The 21,723-nt window shown below is 41.5% G+C and overlaps 1 protein-coding gene and 1 long non-coding RNA gene across 3 annotated transcripts in view; both read left to right on the top strand.

Annotated features, from left to right (window-relative positions):
- The window catches only part of C8H1orf21 (chromosome 8 C1orf21 homolog), a 129,729-nt gene that overhangs the window by 98,924 nt on the left and 9,082 nt on the right, over positions 1-21,723 (top strand). For both annotated transcript variants that reach the window (XM_069789586.1, XM_069789587.1), the window contains exons 4-5: positions 14,504-14,580; positions 19,384-19,444. In XM_069789586.1, coding sequence (XP_069645687.1) covers positions 14,504-14,580; positions 19,384-19,444 — 138 coding nt within the window. The remainder of the gene's footprint in view (positions 1-14,503; positions 14,581-19,383; positions 19,445-21,723) is intronic.
- LOC138686303 (uncharacterized) lies at positions 2,429-8,259 on the top strand. The gene is made up of 3 exons (XR_011325639.1): positions 2,429-2,719; positions 4,636-4,785; positions 6,918-8,259. It is a non-coding gene; the product is annotated as an uncharacterized lncRNA (long non-coding RNA).

Here is a 21,723-nt window from a genome sequence, read left to right as displayed (position 1 = left end):
CCAGCTCAGTCTGAGGTTGATGTAATCACAGATAGCTCACTTGGTGCTGGTTGAGCAACAGGAAAGTCCGTAGATGAGTTGGAGAAGAGAGACCACAGGCACAGGAGCTCTCAGGTTTGAGGCAAGTACACTTGTAAGCAGTGCATGGCGAGGCCGTCCTGTTTGCTGAGGCAAAGGAGCAAGCCCTATACATAGTAACAGAAAGGCTTTAATGGTCCTAGAGCATAATAGGATGGTGCAGTGTTTCCACCTGCTTATTTATAGCTACAAGTTTAGGATGATGTGTGACTGCCCGTGTTTCATGTGGAAGAAATAAGTAGAGGAGTCTTGGCTGAAAGGATCGTGTTTCCTTCTGCTCATTACACTCAGTTGATTGCTCTTGGTTTAAGTGACGTTTAAACATCATAAAATGTGCCCCCATCTTGTGGTCCCCCATCTACTGTTTGCTCTTCCTTTCTCTGGTGAAGGTTATTTTGTCAATTCTGCCTATACATGGCAGAAGCTTCTTGACCCGGCCTCCATGCTGTCCCTGTGGTTGTTTGCCTGTCTTCCCCTTTGGCTTTCCTTCCTTGCATGCCTCACCCAGCTGTTCTAAACATACATAGCAGTACTGCAAAGAGTCCTTCCAGCATAGATTCAGTCGCTGTCGTGGTGACGTTTAATAGCTGCAAAATTAGTCTTCAGTACATGTGGTCTTCTGCTGGAAGAGTCGTGCAGACCATGATTCAGGAGAGCAGTGTTATGAGCACGTGCACCATTGACCTAAGGGGGGTTTAGGCACCTCCATGAGATGAAACAGGCCCTTAAGTGCTTTGCAGATACAGGAGCAAAGTGTGCCTAGGTTGAAGTTTACAAAAGGAAAACTGGTAACAATGAATTTAAGCACATGATTCTTTATGGACGTGCTCCGTCACGGCACGCTCAGTGATGTGAGAGGCTGCGCTTTTCATGAAGAGTCAGGGAATGAGAGCAGTTCTGTATTTCACTGGTAGGGGAAAAAGTGATCCTAACTCACAGTTCATGCCTCAGTTTGTTTCAAAACTGCTTTTGCAGTCCTTCAGGTTGAGAGGGTTTGGGTAAGCGTCAGATTTGGCTGCTAAGCGCAAAGCACGGTGTTTCCCGTTGTCTTTGTAAAAGTTATATGATCTATTTGTTGGTGTTCCTGATAGAGTTGATAGACCTGCTTGAAGGTCAAGTGTGCTCCTTCCTAGGTCTTTAAGTTCTAGGTCTTGCTAGGTCTCTAGTCTGTTTTTGACAGTTCACAAAATGTGGGCCAGAGAAAGGCCAAGGAAGGAATACATATCTTGCATCTCTGCTATGGGTTGTTCAAAAGTTGAAAGTTTTGACAGAACAAATGACCTAACATGGTCTTTGGTTGAACATAGGTATAGGATCTGCAGAGAGTCCTGATCACCATGTCTCTGCTGCTCTTTGTTTTGCCAGAGAGATGAACAAGTGAGAAATATTAATCATAGCTTACTGATTTTGATTTCAGAATAGATTTTATTTGTTAATGTTCTTAGTAGCAATTGGAGAAGATTCCTGGCCTGTTGCAGCTGCTGTGCTTTTATATGGCTCATAGTGTTATAAAAAGACAGGGATTATGGGGCTTTGGTGACTTTAATAAAATCTATTTTTGCTGTTAGGTTCATTGATGTGGTATATGGTTTGAATTAAGTTCTCATTATCACATTAAGATTCAACAAGGAGTTAATTAAGTGTAGGGAAGTAATTGAATGCTAATCCTACAACACTGTAGTGAAAAATGAGGCAGTATTTCCATACTAAACTCTAGTTTTCTCCTCATTGTAAGTACCATGTCTATGAACGTGCGTCAGAGTATACTTCTGACTGAGACAGAAAGCTTTCGTGTTTGGCAATGCTGCATCTTTTGGTGGTAACATACCGGTCCATCATTTTCTGAATATTTCTGTGATGGGACAACCCTATTAAATTTTAGAGGTACTTATCTTTGCAGTCACCTGACTTGAAAATAGAGTATGTGTTAAAACTTGGCATCTGCAAATGGCTGGAAATCAACTTGCAGACTTGAAAGCTAGTTTTGATTAGAAATAACAAAATTGAAATGAATGCCTGTTTTGCTTGTTGCATGTGATTTTTGTTAATTTTAGGAAGAAGCTGTTGGACTGTGAGTCATGGAATGTGCGGATATTTTACTTTCTGATAATTCTCTTAGCACCGAACAATTGTTTTATTAAATAATCCAAGGGTTGAGGCAGGAAGACAGATTATCCCCACCAGCTTTTTGGCTTGAGAGAGAATTTGAGTACTGTACCACAAATTTTGCGTCCCCATTAGAGAAGTAGAGCTCAGCCTATTTCTCCTTCAGCATTTATTTACCTTGTTTTTTTGAAGTATGAATGCACAGTTTACAGATGTCTCCTTTATAAGTGGTAATAAAACTTAATGATATTTCAGTGGCAAACCATGATTTACAGTAACAAAATGAGTACATTCAGAGAGGGCTTGCAGAAGTTGGAGAGATTTGAACTGGAGCTGCCTCTGTTTTTGAAGGAGTTGGGCTCTCTCATCCCCAAATATGTGATCTGACCTGCTTTTCAAAATAAATGTGCTTTCCTTTTTTTAGGGAAACCTCAGCAGTGAAAATAGTTGGTAAAGCCAAGTGCAGCTTCCATCCGTTTGCTTATGATTCTCAGATAGGACTGCTGCAGGCAGAGAAATGCCATCTCTGAATACGGTAGGTTAACCTTGCTGGTTTGAGCATTAAAAACAGGAGCTTCTCTTGCTCTTAAATATGGCAATACATGTGATACATCCTGACTTCAGTGAGGCTTTAAATACTGTGACCAAAATTGGAAATGTGCTCTGTAGGAAAGATGTAGGCAGATGGGAAAGAGCCCAGAGGGGAGTGACAAGAATAGGACGTTTAGCAAATGTAAGCTGTAATGGAAGATGGAAGGAATTGATTTGTTTAGCCTAAAAATACAGAAGGAAACGCAAGTCACCCAATATATGAAAGATTGCTTTAAAAGGCATGACAATCGTTTTTTCTCCATGACCACTGAGAGATGCAAGAAGACATCAGGCAAGGATTTAGGCTGGGTAGTACGATAAACGTTTGAACTTTTAGGGAGCTGACAAAATGGAAGACAGGCTGTTGAGAAAACCTGCAGGACAGGAGTTTGGAGAACAGGCTAGACAGAAATCTGTTGAAGTGGTTTGGATACATGCCCTCAGGTGATGCAGTTAGGTGATAATTTGAAATATCTTTCTTTCGTGGCAGTTGATACCATGTGAAACTTTGAGGAGACTAATCTTGTAGAGTTTCACAATGCTATTTCACATTCTGATCAAGGAGCCATTGACATTTTGTGGGTGAGTGAAGGGTCCATCCCTAGCCAGCCTGATCTTGCATGGCGTATGAGACCTCCTTTTCCATGGCCAGTCCCTCCCAAGGGAACAGACATGGTATCCCAACACTGGCCTGTCTCATGGCCATGCCACTGTTGGGACTGATGCACAGCAGCCACGTTTGGCTGGCACTGACGCTTTCCTGGAGAAAAGATTTGCCGCTTTCTGGAAAAGGAGGGCAGAGCTCATTTTGAGTCTTTTCCATGTCCTCTCCCATCTGTGAGGGGTGGTTTTGGGAAGAGGTGATGCAGAAGGGGAGATGATGGGCACATTAAAATCAGAGTGGACAGTAAAGGCCGTAACAGGCATACAGTCATCTGGGGACTCTTAAATATTGGACATCTTAAATGTTGAGTACATGAGTATTTCCAGGCCTGTAATTGGATTTTAAGCTGGTTCTTCACCCAATATTGGCTTGGATGTCTTCCTCTAATCTGCAGCATCTTGAGTGTCAAAGCTATTTTTATACATCCTTGATGGAATATATTTACTTATTGGTGCCTCTTCTTGCTAACACTGAGGAGACATGCTTATTTATCCGCTCTTTTTCCAAGGAAACTTGAAGGAGATAAACACAGCCTCCGTTACTGATTTAAACGGCTTATAATATTTTTAAACTGTTTGTGATTGTCTTTAATTCTGATGTATATGATATCTCTTCTCAGTATTACTCTCAGGTAAATTTATTTGGAGAATCCAGACAAAATCCATGCTTATATATCTGAGGAGTGGAAACTCAGCAAGTGAGCAGGCTACTATATTCTTTGTGAAATAATAATCATTCTTTCTACTATTCAAAAGTGGCGGCTAACCAAAATGATTAAAAGATGGTACAAAATACATAAATCAGATTTAAGGCTCCTCCTGCAGCCATAATACTTCTCATGTGTGTAATAGTACGTATGTCATATGTAATAATATTCAAACTATTATGTCCTTTAAAATGTACATTTTACCCATGCTTGCTGAAATTTGCCATGTAGCAAGAACTATAACTTCATTCTCTTGGGTCTTAAATCTTACGCCTTGTGCAAATTTGAGAATTAATGCAAATAAAACAGATGCTGAGAGGAGAAAAATACAGACATTGAAAATATGTTCCAGCAATGGCATTTACATAATTGCAGTCTACCAAAAATCTAAAAATTTGAGTCTTGGACAGTGCTGGGAGAATGAGAGCTTATTGTAGGGAATTCTTGCCGGTTTGGAACAGGCATTAATATGTTGTTTTCCCTTTGTCAGCCACACAGCTCTGCAAGTGGGAAATGCAGTTAGCCAGCAGTGTCCATCTACATGAGCACGCTGTGTGCAGCATATGATGTTCCACATGTTTGGAGGTGTTTCCCATGATGTGAGCCTGTGGGAACTGGAGGCACATTGTGGGAATAATGGGTGTGAGAATGCCTGCATGTTAGTGGGACACATGGAGATAGTTGTTGTATTTATGCTGCTGCTTTATGCATGAGACTTATCCCTATAGGCTGTGAATGCCCAAAACCTTCCTGTGGCGTATATATTTGTATTGATGAGTAGTGCTACTCTCAGTTTTCTGTCATCTCACTTCTCAGGGTTACCTTGATCAAAATTTCCTGCTACCATTTTATTCTGTTTACATTTGGCTTAACGGTGTTTTTTCATTTGCACCACATCTTCTAATTAGTTCCAGTTGTTCTCCTCTTCTCTTAACTGTAGACAACAAACCCAGAAGGACTTTTTCTTTCACTCCTTTCCTTGTTGTTCCATCCTTTGTAAATCTCAGGTTTGAACAAGAGGGAAAAATTATCTTACATCTATCCTGCAAATGCCCCATTAAGACTGGGTTAGTGGGACACTCCTTGTCCTAACATCTAGGAGGGTCTCAGTGCACTTTATGGAACTGCTTGGATGTAATAAGAAATGGGTAATAAACATAGTCTACTCAAACTTGCAATTTGCAGATAAAAGCCAATGACCAGTATAACTGCAAACTCTACAAGAGGAGACACCATCAACCTGCTCTTGTTTTGCAGATGGAGGGAACCAAGTATTATTTTTAACACCTCCTCAAAGTGGCTGTTTGACGGTCACCGTCTTTTCAATGAGCCCAGCTTAAAATGTAACTCAAAACTTCGTACTAAGGCAGTGGGGTAGCATATGCACACACAGGGAGTCATCAGTCTTGGTTGGTTTTGACAGTGGGGGAAGATTTCAGAAGGCTTCGCTTGCATATGCATGGCATGGAGGCATCTCTCAGGGAACTGTTTTACTAAGGGTGGGCATAGAGCATGTTCCAAAAACAGGCTGAAAAAGTTCAGTTTTGCCTTTAGAAAACCAGCTTTAGAAATAACTACAGCTGCTGAAATTTTAGGCCCAGCTATTGAAAAAGCCACGAAACAGGGCACATCTTGTTCTCTGGATATGTTCTCTTGTATATGTTTGAAGGGCATAAAGCTCTTCAAAACCATCCCAATAAAAAGCTCTGCAAAAATTGTAGTAGCAATAACCTGCTTGCCATTCCAGTGAAATGCCTTCTTGAAGCAAAAACTAATGGAAGCAAAAACTAATGGCCTGCTGCAGATGGGCTGTGTAATACACCAGGTTACTCTCAAGACTGTCTACACCATTTATTCCTGGCTATAAATGTTTTACAGACTTCACGCAATACTGTTGTTTCATGCTTAATGCCAACTCTTTCCATGTTATAACACTTGGTGGAACGCTGCCTTCAGGAGACATGCGTGAAAAATTGAGAGCATTAGTAATATATACATTTACTATAAATAACTACGTTTTTGTAAAAGCTTGTTGAGCAGGAGAGAGAATAATTGATGACACAGGCTTAATAAGCAGAAAGTTAATTTTTGAGCCAGGTTTTGTTATCCAGGGTGGCTGTACAGTCTGAAGAGGGACATACTGGCAAAAGAGCAAGGTTAGTTGTGCTTTTTGTTGCCAGGTGCCCTAAAACCTCTGAAGTTTCCTCAAGAGTCAGTCTAGTCTTGTAAGTTACCAGTAATGCAGTTTTTAACTTTTATCCATCTATTTTTTATTTGCTGGATAAAACTTTCAACCACTCCGATGTACCAAAGCCATTAAAGGTCTGGTATATTAATGAGAGCTGGAGGGCAGGTCTCCTTTCTGCCCATAGCATTTTATTTACAGTATTTCTGGATATCTTTTGATGTAAGCAAGTATTCTTAATGCTCTAAAGCAATCCCTTATCACCTTAATTTCTGGTGTATATAACTGTAAGGGACAGTTTTCAGCCTCTTGCAAAGCTGTTCGTAGAGGGGATGTTCCTCAACTTCATTTTGCAAATTGCTTCCCGCTGGAAATCTTGCAGACGTGTCCCTTCCTCTGCTTCCTGCTCGTGTTCCCATTCTCTATGAAACACAGAGTTTTATTACGTGGATAAGTAAGACTCCTGCTGAAGGAGCAAGATAATTTCCCGTTTGAAATGAAACTTCATGCAGTTCTCTGGAATCAGGTGTTTTAGCTTTATTTATGTCTGTGATGTTCATTTTTTTTTATCCTGGCTGACCTTTCAGAGTACCATGGAGGCTGAAGGAACCAGAAAAGCCTGATGTTTAGGGCAGTGTAAACCTCGTATTTCAGAATGGAGGCGTTTTTCCAGTGATTATGCCCCTCATTTTCTGTAGGGGACTCCTTTAAGTTTAGCAATCTATCTGCAGAAAAGGACTTGGAGATAGAAATACACATTTTTATGTTTATGGACCTTGGTCTCACAAGCCATATAGAAAGGAGATGATTCAAATGTGTGGAGCGATACAACTGCAGAGCTGTGAAAGGGAACAGAATGGCAAGGTGCAGGTAAGTCTTTCCCTGGAGGATTTATTGGTCATACTTATTTATCATATACGCTCCTTGTTTGTAATTTCATCTGTTTACCTGCCTTAATTTCCTGTCTTTGTGACAGCTGCTCCCATGTCTACATTTCAGTTTATCTACAGCCTTCCTGGTATTTGGTTACCTGACAGAATTAATTGGAATTACCGTAACCAATTAGTCCAGACTTTCTAACATTGATTGGGAGGGAGAAGGAGTTGAAAAGCTGATGGGGGAATTTAAAAAGTTGTAGCTATTAGATTTAGTAAATATTAATGCCCTTTGAAAACCTTTTAGTGGTGGGAATTGCCATTCAGTTTTTTTCTGTGCTCTTTAATGACGTTCTCCGTCAAAGCTCAAAGACCAGTAACTTTGGCTGAGGGTGAACTATATGTAGATACTGCAGAAGTCCTGCAACTCTCTCCAGAGGGAGCTTTTTCCTTCCTCTTTTTTTTCTTTTTTTTTTTTTTTTTCCCAACTTCACATTTCTGGTTGGATTTTTCAGATTTTTGAGATCGTGCAGCTTGAGTTCAGTGTAACGGGCATGTTAGATGTTCTTCTAATAGTTCCCTCCCCTTCCCCCCACCTCAGTTTTTAACGTCTCAAAGGCATTTAAAAAAATCAACTACAGATTAGTTACTGCACCAGTTTCAGCCAAATATGCAAACAGCTTATCCAAGAAAAAAAAAAAGCAGGCCAAGTGACAACCTGAACAGAAAGCAAGTAACCTCAGATTAGATGTCTTTGGAGAGGGAGCTCAATATCGGAGAGCCAGCGGGGCAAGAACTGAAATGGGGCCAAATCTGCAGACAGAGCAAGTTATGTTGCCCTGCCTCCAGCCAGTGCCATGCTCTGCGAGGTTGTTTGCTTCCTCCCTTGGGGGGATAAATTAGGCTCCGTTTAAACTGCTCTCCGAGTTTGTAGCATGTTCTCAGCTACAGTTTCTTTTTTCTTGGTCTCCAAATTCACCCAGTTTCCTTGTAATCCATGCTGTTCTGTAGCATCATTTCTAGTTCTTCTCACTTGCACTAGCCCTGAATTTCTGTGTTGGCTTCTTTAGTGGATTATCCAAGTCTGGTGAAGGATCTCCATGTAGGTTGTATTTACTTTGTACAGGCACAACAAGCATTTCTCTTTCATGTTTTGAAGGCCTGGCTGAAAGCCACCTTGCACTCAGTTGAAAGACTCTTGTTGACTTTAAGCCAGGTCTCACTGAGCAAGATGTATGGGTATATATGCGTGCATGTATGTATGACTGGTAGATAAACACTAAAAGCAGCGCTATCTAGTTTCTCAGATCGTAGCATATGGATGCCTTTCTGGTGGGCTGTAGAAAGCTGCTCAGGATTTGCACCTTTCTCTTTCTTTACCTGTTTTTATACCATTTTGAGTAATTTTTAAATTCTTTGTGCTTTCTGAATCCTGCTCTTCCATATTGCATTTCAGGAGCTGGAGTTGCTACAGCAAAATTTCCCAGTAATAGCTGGGAAGGAGGAGCTCTGTTAAGTGGCTCACTACAGGATGAGGCCTGCCCTCTGGAACAAATTTGAGAAAACCATGGACCTTTGATGAAAGCACAGGATTTTTCTCTGCCAAACCTGGGTTATACTCCCAGCGTCAGTGCAGACTCACTGTGTGATGTTGGCTGGGTGTGCAGAATGTGATTTCTTTCCAAAATAAATGCCAGGCAGTGTGTCTGATGCTGCCTTCCCTTTGCATGCCTGAACGGCCACAGTTTGGGCCTGAAGTCTTCAGCCTTCAGTCTCTCTCACTGTTACTTGGGGATAAAACTCAACAAACCCACTCAAAATCTTTTTTTTTCCAGTGTCCATTTTATTAAGAAAGATACTTCAATCGCAGAATCACATACTGGTTGAGGTGGAGGTCACCTCAGGTGGAGGTCACCAGAGGTTGACCTCTGGAGGTCATCTGGTCCAACCCCCCTGCTCAAGCAGGGCCACCTAGAGCTGGCTGCCCAGGACCGAGTCCAGACAGCTTTTAGACATCTGCAAGGATGGAGTTATTTATAGGGCTAAGGCATCATGGGCAAATCGTTCAGGCTTAATTGAGGAAATTTTGGCCTGATACAGCGATAATATTTATTAAAATATTCCATTTAAGACTAAGATTTTATTATGAAACATGACCTCAAGCTTCATTCCAATCTGCAAATAACAGCTGTGTTTTCAAGTCCTCATACTGAAGACAGAGGTGCTCCGGGTGGCCAGACAGCAGCACTTGGTCAAATGGACAGGCTGAACATTGTTATTACCTCGGGTGCCTCAGTTACAAGGTGCTCCTTAAAACTGAGCTCCTGTGGTGGATCACAAAAAATGTTCTATAGGAGCCTGGGGCAAGACGGGTGTCATTAGTGGAGTGGTGCCAGCACCCATTGACTTGCATCGCAGTTGTGTGTTCAGGAGTCTATGTGACTGCATCCACAGTTGCAGCCACCTGGGAGGTGTATTGGAGAGATCAGGGGAGTTTGTTCCAATATTGGTCTTCTTATGACAGTTGCCAGTAGAAGGCTGCTTCTAAGAAAAACTTATTTTGGAAAGGTAGAAGGTCCTTCTGATGACTGCGATGATAAATAACATCTTTCGTAGGTGTCTTCTCACCATGAGCATCTATTTCTTTGTCTCTCTTTGCGTGCATGCCATGAAGCTTAAATTCATTACTAAGCCCTGGCTTTAAGGTCCGATGTATATTTTGGAGCAGGTGTGCATCTGGAGCACACTGTCTGGTGCTCGTTGTGTGCAAACCGAACTCCTCTTCAGCCTGGTTTCCAAAGCTCAGCCTGTGCAGGCACCCACCTCCGTCATCAGATGTGTCCATGATTTTCATCATCCCTCATGCCATGCATAGGATCCCAAGAGGAGGAGGAGAATGGACTCCCTGTGTTAGTACCATCCAATGTACACGATCCATACCGTGCCCTGCCTCATCACCGAGTGTGCCCTAGACCCCCTCCTGGACAGCACAACATATATGCATATACACATTATGGCAGGGATAATGTGATTCCTCTGATGAAATTGCATCCAAGAATAATCTTCTTTGACCAGCATCTGAGATTTTTCAATGCTTGATTTGCCCGTTCATTATAAAGTTACCCTAAATAACATTTTCTGGTGGTTTTGCTTCCAGGTAGCTAGAGAAAGAAGAAAGAGGCTCTCTTCCTGCCAAATGATAATACAAAAAAAAAATGCTCATGTATGTATAAAGTACATAAATCTCATAGGTCAGTACTTCTCCCTTGTTCACCCTGATGCATCAAGACAGTCCACGTAAAATATTATTACCTGAGGCTGGTCCTTGTAACTGAGGGAGGAAAAAAGTGCTGGGCTGGCATATTGAAATTTTACATCTCATCTTTCATGCCGTTTCTAACTGATGCATTTGGTTTCCTTCTTTTCAAATACAATTATTTTAAAAAGTAATTTATGGTATAAAGAGAAAATAAATACTTCATTTTTCCCCTAAATTATTTCAGTGATGAATTACATGGCTCCAGAAAGCAGTTTGAAAGGCGCTGTGGGCTCCTTTGAGGAAAAGTGTCATCTTGATATAAATCAGGAATATTATTTTATAAATATTTTAATAGCTGTAAACTACCAGTATTGCGTAAAACATGATCACTATCTGGAGAGACCTTTGGTGTTTCTATCACCTTCAATATATTTTAGTAGCAAAACTACAGACAAATTAATCTTAAATATGATACTAATTTGGGGGAACATGCCACCTTCAAACATTGGTGGCTCCAAGATACGGTTGCAAGTTGCATACTTCAGTCTTTTCCAAATTAAACAAAAAACAGCCTTGAAACTAAGGAACCCCATTTTACTTAAACTAAGTTTTACTGTTTTATAGGGGGTTTCCCCCATTTGGTTGTATATTTGTTTAATTATTGTAACATTAGAGGAAAAGCAGTTAAAAGACCAAAATGTGACTGTAAGTTAATGAAAATTGGCCATTAGATTAGGTAATAGAATTTCTGCTATCATCTTTAATTGATTTCTTCCTGTCCAATTGAATCAGTTAAAAAAATTGATAAAATAATGTATATTTTTGCCATAAAATATGTTAGCACTTATGGAAGCATCTCTTAAAAATCAGCCCTTCTCTAGTAAGCTGTGAATGTAAAGAGAGTTGAAAGGAAGGACTGTTAGCAGCTTACCTGAGTCCATCTGTGGCACTCTTAAGAAGAAGCAGCAAGACTTCAAATGAAGTTCACATGTCTCTAGAAATGGGTTTGTAAGAGGGGAAGCATCAAGGGAAATGTTGACAGATATTTAATTATAATGGCAGTAGTGGCTGTTGCTGTGTTAATAGCATCTGGCAGCAGAGTCACCACCATCTGTTAATGCCCTGAAATTCTGAATACAGTGCATCCTTTATGGAGGAATTAACAATAATTAACAAATCTATCAAATGAAATCACCTTGATTGGATGACAGATTTACCTTGATAATGATTAATTGCAAAATAATGTGAAGTAAAATGTCCACTATTTGCCTTTTTACTATAGCGTAGCTAATGCCGCTGAGTACAGCATCCTGGAGGGTTTACTTTTAAGCTTGTGGTGTGAGGCATCATTTACTGCATTTACTTTAAATAATCTTTATAAGCAGAGCTAGATTAAAAACAAACTTTTGCATCTTAATTTCTGTTTGCAACAGATTAGGACTCTAAAATGAGTTGCAGTTCTGCTGATGCATGGTAATTTATTTAATCTTAAATAAGGGAGAAAATGAGGTTAGACTGACAGAAGTGACACTTCAACCAAAGTCAAGTCAGCCCGGAAGAGCAATCTGACTACATTAAAGCATTTCAGGTTTCTTTGTAAGCTCACTGTTAGAATCAAAACTTAATTTCTGACAAATCAGTTTGTCTTCAAAGTGATGGAAAAAAATATTCTACTTGTTTGTATTTAGAGGAATTATTTTTTAATATCTCTTTCTATCAAAACCAGTGTTTCGGTCAGTGTAATGAAATATCACTGCCGTAAATAATAGCTATAAACAAAGCAACAAGCCAATTCAAGGCCTGGTTGGATTTTATTTTTCTCTTAACTCTCTTTTTCTGTTTGTTCCTGCTGAGCAACAGATGGAGAAGGTGGCATACTCTGATTAAGTAGAAGAATTGTAAGTAATAGGTAATTGAGGTGTGTTAATTATCAGAAGCAACAGGAGGGAAAGAGTAAATTTTGGGATCTTGAAGTTAAGTGAACTGGAATTATATTTCCGTCTTCCTGTGTGAGTCAGTTAATATTCGGAATATTGCTCAGTGACTGAAGTTTCTTTAGGCTGGGATTTGTGCTGATTCCAGCTACTGATAGGGCTGCACTGACGCCAAACCACAAGTGGAGGTGTGGGAAGCCGGGTTTGCACTGCCTTGATTTATCACAACTCCCGACGCAGGAGCTGTAAATCAGAGCTTCCCTTCCCTTTTAATTGAGGCAATGGATTCACAGCAGTTTTTTGGTGGGGAAAGGTCTGTGCCTCCAGCGTGACAGTATGCAGGGACAGAAGATAGCCCAAAATTCACCTTGTGTTGCGGTAGGTGGGCAGGAAGTGCTACAGCTGCAGAACGTGCCTACTGCTGGACCATCCAGATGTGCCATCCGAGATGTACAGTGTGGACCATGCCCAGTCTCTGCCTCTGCGTTGTGGCAAATGAAACTGGTGGAGCAGATTTGAGGATGAAGTTTCCCCCGGTGCATGAGGTCGGGATTTAGCTCATTTCTGGGTTTGATGTCTTCTCTATGACATCTGTCCCTCCCTTTTTAGTTTACTTGATGGATGTATGAGTTTGCTTGACAACTCATATGAGTTGTATGACTACGTACATCCATGTTCACCACACACGCAACATGCACATACATAGTCATCCCCAGTTAACACTTAAAATTAGAAGATACTTTGAAAACAAGTGGTTTTGTCTTCGGTTCTGCTGCTTTGACTTGACATCATGGGATCATGGGAAGGCAGTGGCTGGTGGGGTGTAACAAACAGAGAGAGACGTTTATTAAGGCTTGGAAGAAAGGCTTCTTTCTCTTTCACTGTTATTTTCATGCAAGACACCGTTCTCTGTTTAGGAGGATTAGAAGATATGCATTAAACAGTGTTAAATATACTGAAGCAGTTGATGTTTACAGCCCTTGTAGAATTATTCATTAAAATATTAACTGCTAGACAGCCTCATTTTTTTTTTAAATTCAGTGATTTAGTAGCCCTCTTAAAAATCATGTTGTGTGATTCAGACATTCAAAGACTAAATAAGACAAAACAAAACCACCAAAATTGCCCACAAAAGCACTAGTTCTTGGGTTTACATTTCTTAATTGTCATGGGCATGATGTGCCCAAGAAATTCAGATGGGTTTGTGGAGCGGGTGAGTGGTAAGATTTGACTCAGCTCTCCCATCTGCACCAGCAGCTTTCCCTAACACGCAGCACTGGGAAGATCTGGAAGGGGCCTTACCCTTCTCCAGGTTTTTGCAGACAATAAGTATGTGTTTACACTAAGCTTTGGTTTACAGAAGCTCTTGGCACGAGGACAAGATGTTACCTTGAATTGCTGGCTCTCAGCTAAACTCTTTTCCCTCCCCATGTCATTTTTTAAGATGTTTTTAATGGCTCTGGTCCTCTGTGGAGGACATGGTTGTGTTCTTGTCTATAAACGTATTCTGGTTTGCTTCCTTGGGCCCCTTGTGTCCAATTCTGGTTGAGCAGGTCAAGTCTGCCATTGCTGCTCTTCTCACTGGCACGTTTAATCTGTGCTTTCTCTCACATACAGTTTTCCACATGATGCCAATGTTTTTTACCTCTGTTCTGAGCAAACCTACAGGTCTGGGGTGACTCTGGGGCTCTGCCTTTTCAATGCTTTGCCTTGTTCTATTAAAGGTGCCAGTTGGTGTTATTATCAATACAACTCTACAAGGAGCCAAGCCGCAGCTGCACACCTTGTTTTCCATAGACTGCTGGAGAGTTATTAGCCAGCATGGTGTTTGATCGCTACGCATCCCAGCCAGATTTCGCCCGGTGACCCAGAGGCAAGCCCCCAGGCCACTGCGCCCAAGACATTTAAAAATTGCCTGCCTGGGATCATTGCATCAATTGTGTTGCCTTTAATTTTGTTTTTTATGAGCTTTTCTCATTCAGTTGTACAGGTAGAAGAGCCTGAACCCAGCACAGTGTAACACCATGATGACAAATGCCTATCATGCTTTGTGTGCTTCATAGATACTGATGGTATCTCTGTTGTGTGTTTTTTGTGTGTTTCAGGAAAAAAGTGCCAGTTCAAATGTAAGACTTAAATCTAATAAAGAGATCCCAGGATTAGTACATCAACCCAGAGCAAAGTAAGTTCTATATTTTTTTTTTAAATCATAATACAAATAAACACAGGATTAAGCTGTATCCATGAGATTCCCAGTTATTGCCTAGCAAAAATCAATTGGTTGTTCCAGCAGCCCTAAAACCATGTTCAATTTAAATAAAATAGGTAAAGTCACCTGTGTCCTGAGACCAACAACACAGCTGGGCAGTGCTTGTGCCAGCATCCCTGAAGCATCCTCTCCTTTGCACAGCTAAGATGCAGGACTTAAAATGTGTGAGATGCATCTTGCTGTGCCTTATAGGAGTACCATACTGTGTTATTTCTCAGCTTTCTATACAGCTTACACATAAACAAAATTATATATGCACTAGTGTTCCTAAATGCTATTGGTTAAGTTCCCAGGGAAGTTTTTGCTAGCTCTTGACTTAGGTTAGCAGCTATACTGCCTGGGATTAGGAATGGTAAACTTCTTCCATTTAAAATGGTCAAGTTGATTCTTAAAATCAGGGTTGTTTTGTAGCTGAGAGTTTCTCCATCCTTCGCTCACAGTTCTGTGCCCATACCCTGGCTGAGATCAGTCAGCGTTAACATATGCCATGAAATATTTAACTCCTGTTACAGAGCTAGTTATTGATATTAGTAACTCTTTTCTTATCTAAATCACTGTTACATTTTAATCACTAATTGGATTGAAAATAACAGATTACATGTAGCCGTGTATCAGGTTCATAATGAAGAAGTGATAAAGCTCTGCTGCTGGATTATGAACAGTAGCGGAAATGCTGTTCTTTATGCCATGCCTTCGGGGCACTTATTAACTTAAACTTGCTGCATACCAAGTGCGTTGTACACGGTTTCAAGTCTGGAAACTTTAGTTATTTCCTAATGAACTGACAGTATAATTCAGCCTCCTTTCAAAAGGAAAAATTGAGTGCTTCAGATGTAATTGCAAAGAAATTCACAGTAGGGAGGTGGAGGTAAAATCACGCTTCAGCAAAGCTGTGCTTCATTATTGTAACTTGGTCCTTCCCAGCAGGGTCAGAGATGTATTTAAGATGCTCTAACAGGAGGCTACTCAACCTGGGTTAAAAAAGGACTATTTCTTTTGACGGGTCATCTCTTCTGGTGCATCCAAGGCAGAGGAACTCTGTCCATTCTTTCATCAAACTCTGATTTTTAAAAGTCCCTGCAGAAATCAGAGCTGACCTTCATTCACCAAAAAGCCTAAAGACATTGCATTGGCAGAGGTAAATGTTTCTATCACAGTCCTGCAAAAGTAAGGAAACTTCTCAGAGAGTTACAGAATGGAACATTAGGTTGTTGGGTAAAACCTCTGCTATTTGCCACGCCTCTGCAGTTTACCCAACCTACCAATAGATTTCTGTTTATAAAGTGGCTACATGTGTTTGAGTTGCTAATCACCAAGTCAGCAAATGCCTGTTATGTGCAATTTTTTTTTTTAAGGTTTATCATCTAAAAACCATGACAGTTCTGACTGCAAGGATGGGTGGCATTGGGTGGAAAAGTGCTACTCAGCTAGAAGAGCAGAAATGAATAGGTTAATCATTAGATGCATCTTGTAGGACTGTTCTTGTAGAACTGGTTTATTTCAAAACAAAGCATGGACAATGTACCAAATTATAAGTTCATTTACAATGGAGTTTTAATACGTTGGCTGTAAAAGTAAGATTGTGAGGGCTTTTCCCATTTGTAGGAGGATTTAGACTTGCATGTCTAGAGCCCTGTACTCTAAAAACAGGATACACAGGGAGCCAGCAGTAGATTTATGGGGGTCTTTGACAGAGGCCAAGGTGTTGGTCCTTCCTCTTTACACTGAGTCCTGGTACCTGCCATACCTTCATGGGGCTTCATCACTGCACCCTGCCCCGACCTCTTGGGCACTTGCTCTGTTGGTAATCCTCAGAACTCACTCCACTGACATCTTTAACCAGCTACCTGATCAAGTATGCCCCATCAAGTACACTGAGAAATGTTCATAACTCACGGAGTAACGGCAGCCAGAAGCATAAAATGAAAGAAGTAGTATTTCATACCATTTTTACCCTGCTAAATCACAGACTCACAGAATGGTTTGAGTTGGAAGGGACCTTTACAGATCATCTAGTTCCAACCCCCTACATGAGCCGGGACATCTTTCACTAGATCTGGTTGCTCAAAAGCCCCGTCCAACCTGACCTTTAACACTTCCAATGATGGGGCATCCACAGCTTTTCTGGGCAACCTCTTCCAGTGTCTCACCACCCTCATCATAAAAAATTTCTTCCTTGTGTCTATTTTAAACCCACCTTCTTTCAGTTAAAACTGTTGCCCCTTGTCCTGTCACTACGGGGCTTGCTAATAAGTCTCCATGTTTCTTATAAGCCCTCTTAATATATTGAAATGCTGCAGTAAGGTCTCCCTGGAGCCTCCTCTTCTCCGCATTGAACAACCCCAACTCTCTCAGCCTTTCTGCACAGGAGAGGTGTTCCAGCCCTCTGACCATTTCCATGGCCTCCTCTGGACCTGTTCTAACAGGTCGATGTCTGTCTTGTGCTGGGGGACACCACAGCTGGATGCAGTACTCCAGGTGGGGTCTCGCAAGAGCGGAGTAGAGGGGAGCATCCCCTCCCTGGACCTGCTGGCCACGCTGCTGGTGATGCACCCAGGACATGATTGGCTTTCTGGGCTGCAAGCACACATTGCCAGCTCATGTCCAACTTGTCACCCACGAGCGTCCCCAAGTCCTTCTCGGCAGAGCTGCATGTCTGCTGATGAATGGATGTTCATCACTCAGTCTGCACTGGTACTGGGGATAAATCCTATCTTTTGGCAAAATGTGTTTCATTGGCCTGCCATGAAAGATCTAAAAATGCATTCTTATGCCTTCTGATGTGCTTCTTACAAGGAAAATTAAATCCATGTTTCTGTTTGGGGAAAGCTTTTTTCTGGAGGGATACCCAAGAACTCTGCTTAGATTTGGTGGTTTTCTGACTCTTCCAGTTGTTCATTAACACTGTCAGTTCCCTGCCCTGCCATGGATTTTACAATTTTACACAGCTCCTCAGAATACACAGTGTCAGCATTTGTGTGTGTGTGTTCCATCTCTAAATTGCTGGGCAGTTTTACTGCCCAGCCAAACTTTTCTGAAGATCATGGCCTGCAAGGGCTTTAGGACCTCCTCTGGGACTTTTCATGTATATGGCAACACAATACTCCATTTTTTGCTCCCCTTCATTTAGTTTTCTTATAAATTATGGTTGGGGTGAGTCATTACAGTATCATCTCATTTTATTAGAAACTGGATCTATAATGTTGCAAAGGCAAGAATATCTTTCTAGTGCTTACCTACCCAGAAAGGGCTGTACTTCCCTAAAGCTCCTCTCCAAGACACCTGAATATGCAGGTGACAGGGTCAGCTGCCCCACACAAATATTTTTTCCCCATCTCAGGTGGAGGTGGGAACCTGAGGGACAGACAGACAGCTGGGGACAGAAACTACCACAGCCACTGAAAGGTGAATTGTTTCCTCTCCTAAATTACCAGCTTTAGGTTTTAATGCCACTTCAGAGACCTCTTCTGAACTGAGCCTTCATTTATGTCCAGCATAAGCAAATCATTGTATACATTCATCCCAATAGCAAGTGAAGTATGAATGCTGAGCTTTGTAGGGAAGCGCAGGGTGTTGTTGGGCACTTGGGAGAAGTATTAACTCATTATAGCTGAAAGGATCATGCTGAGGAAGAGGGGACTGGGGTGGGAATTCAGCAGGCTGAACCAGCTTTTGCTGTCAGAGAAAATCTCTGAGACCTGTCCTTCTAACCATGTGGCATTACTGTGGACACTGGCACCAGTCTCCCATCCTTCCTTTTTCACATCTTTTTTTGTCTTGCATTTAGTCCCTGGTGCTTTTCTCCAGCCCCCCGCGGGCCCAGGCGCTCCTCCCTGCTGCAGGTCCAGAGGATGCTCCAGCTTCACCTTCCTGGAGGGATATCATTATTTCAGGAAGGAGGCTCTCACCACCCCCTAACATAAATAAAGCAGACACACCCCAAATACTGTCTGCCACGCATCCTCATCTTTGTCTCCTTGTCCCTTCCTTTGCGTCTGACCTTCCTGTATTTGGTCCCCCTGGGGAAGGGCCTGTTGTCTTGTCCCACTGCCAGTGTTTTACAGACAACAAAAAAGAGTATTTTCCAGCCCTCTTCAGTAATGCAAAATCATACCACTAACCCTGAGCGTCTTGGTGCTGCAGAATTAATTGAAGTGACTAATCTGCTGGGTCCATTCAGGGAGCAGTAAGGACCACCTCTCTGGGAGAGGAAGGACCAGCCTGGGCTTGTAGAAGTTCCTGGGTGTTGAGTGCAGAGCCCAGCTGTAGCAGGGTACACAGGTCTTCCAGCATGAGGCTTTAACCTCACATTGTAGACATCTCATTTTGCGGTGGTGAGGTTGGCAGTCTTAGAAGACCTTCTGTCTTGACACAGAAAGGGCTCTCACTGTCCCAAGGAAAGGTAGTGGGCTATTAAGTTTCTGCAACCTGCCTGGAAAAGGGAGTAGTCTCCTCTGGATGCATGTGGGTCCTGGTTACCATCCCAAGCGTAGCACGCTTACACAGAACTAAATGCAATAATTTTTCTGTGGGCAAACCAAAAAAAGGGAAAAAAAAGATTAAAAAATTATCATTGTAGACGAAAGCGTAAAGTGATTTATTTTTTGCAGTGGTGCACGCTTACAATTGAGTCCCTCAACAACCCTGGACTGCAGCGTCAGTCTTTTAAAATGGAAGAAATCCTGTTGGTACTGATACTCTTCCTTTGCCTTTCAGCATGCACATCTCTGAAAGCCAACAAGAATTCTTCAGAATGCTTGATGAAAAAATTGAAAAGGTAAGACAAAATAAAGGAAATTTACATTTTCACCCAGGGGGTGGACACACAGGTTTCCTGGCTCCATGGAGAGCACAACCAGCCACTGTTGCAGCGCTCCATGTTCTCCAGTACTTGGAGGGACTCTGGTCTGAGATCCCCTTTACTGCTCATTGGTTAGATAGTTCAAGTGCAAAGAAGACCAAAAAGGTAAAGAGGTTGCAGAAGATACTGGAGAGAATCCTTTGTTTTGTGGAAGCATCACCAGTCTAGGATGAATGGCAAATTAACTCAAACTTTCAGGATACACATGGACTACTGGATAAAGGAGAAGAACAAAGTGGGGTTTTATGCCCTTAGTGATTTGATCTTTCATTTAATCTCCGTGGGAGACAACTGGAATCTTAATGCCAGTAGTATCTGGGATACCCTGCTAATTTCTTGCTGAATCTCTTCAAAATAGCTCCCAGCTCCAAGGGATAGTGTAGCTGTATGTATGGATAATCCTGCCTCAAGACCTAAGCTGACTAAAATAATGATGCTGGAGATGTTTTCAAGAAAAGGGTGAATAATTCTTTACATATCTCATTGTCTTGACAGCAGCTTTCATGTCTTTCACAAGTTTTCTAAATGAGAATCCCAGCTGCTTTGTGAGCCAGTAGTGAATAATTGTACCACAACATAGATGGGAAACTGAGACTTGAGGAATTAAATGGGCTATTTGGATCAAGTCTAGATCTCAGCCCTTCCTTATACCTTGAGCTGATATTTGCTCACCAATATATTCTTTACACTTCATATTTTGGAGTGGTGTATCTTATTTAATACTTGATATTAAATATTCACTTCCCCATTTGGAATCAAGTAATGTGTACTCCCAAATTGTAGTGTTGGGTTGCACAGTAGGAGGGAAATTTTTACTTGGATGACTCTGAATTTCTGCCATTTTTGCCAACACTCCTGGTCTTAGGAGTTGGAGTGCTACAGCGGGTGAATCTCTTATCTGTCCCAAGCAACAAATTTGTTACACCACTCTGAAGAAAAAATACCTCGTGAAAGCAAAAAGTTTGATGAAGGGGAAGAGTAGAAGTAGGGAGGAGTTTGTAGATTCCTGAGACGAGTATTTCTATACTAGTATTTCACAGGAGTAAGATTTTACTTAACCAGTATGCATTTAAAAGTAGAATTTCTACATATTTGTAATAAGCTACATCTCCTTTGAATAAATGCATTCACCCTATAAATATTTAGAAGCTTTTCCTGGACATCATCACCTTCCATAATGTCAAACACAGAATCTCCAGTGAAATGGATTTTCTGAAGATCTGTCTTATCTACATACCAGACCCTCAGGTAGCTGTATCTAATGAATTGAGGTTAGTTTTTGGTTTTGAGATTTGTTTCAGGATAGTAATACCATTCATTCACCAGCTGCCACATTGAGACACAGTTGACCTTGTTTCCTCGCTGTTTGGGCCATGCTCTCAGATGCTTGCAGGGGCTCCGATGTTCTCCAGGGCTCTTGTACTAATTTATCTTCTGGATCAGGAGATTGCCTATTTAGAGGAAATACACAATTTTATCTGACAAAGAGAGAAAGACGGCTCCCGTGCATTTCAAGCTGCTGACAGTTGATGGGATTGGCAGGAGTAAATGCGCAGCTGAACATGGGATTTGCTTTCTCTGGGGACCTCCTGTGCCTGAGGAAATAGTCTTCCTAAGAGAAGTTTGGGGTTTTTTAATTAATCTTTGCCCACAATACATTGTTTTTCTAGGTATCCACCACAAGTGCCAAAAAGACTGGAAAATATAAGGGGTTTTGTTTGATCCCTAAATAACATTTTGAGTCCCTTCTACAGGGAAATGGAGGACAGCAGTCAGAACAATTGAAAGAATTGTATCACTGAGCAGCTCACCAGCTACGGCTGAAATAGTCTGCAAAAGGGGGAGGGGCGTTGCCTATGGTTGATGAGGTCCCAAAACATGCTGTATAATGTTCACGTGGTAACCATGGCCATGAGTAGCGTTGGTTCTGTAAGGGAGAGACGCTGTCCATCACTGACTCCGTGGGCTATGTCTACAGAAACTCTACAGTCAGAAGCAAAACATCCCTCAACTTGCGTTGAAATCCCAAGGAGTATTAGGTCACCTAATACAAATGAGTAACAACAACTCTAACGTGTGTGCTACAAATTAAAGAGGAAAATTAAATGGGCATTTTGGACTCAGCAAAACGATTAAGTGAACAGAAGGTCAGCTGAAATAAAATTTCTGTAATCAAAGCGTGAAATGGAAAGAAC

Source organism: Haliaeetus albicilla, chromosome 8, assembly GCF_947461875.1.
Source record: "Haliaeetus albicilla chromosome 8, bHalAlb1.1, whole genome shotgun sequence".
NCBI lineage: Eukaryota > Metazoa > Chordata > Aves > Accipitriformes > Accipitridae > Haliaeetus > Haliaeetus albicilla.
This window is presented reverse-complemented; position numbering and strand designations above follow the sequence as displayed.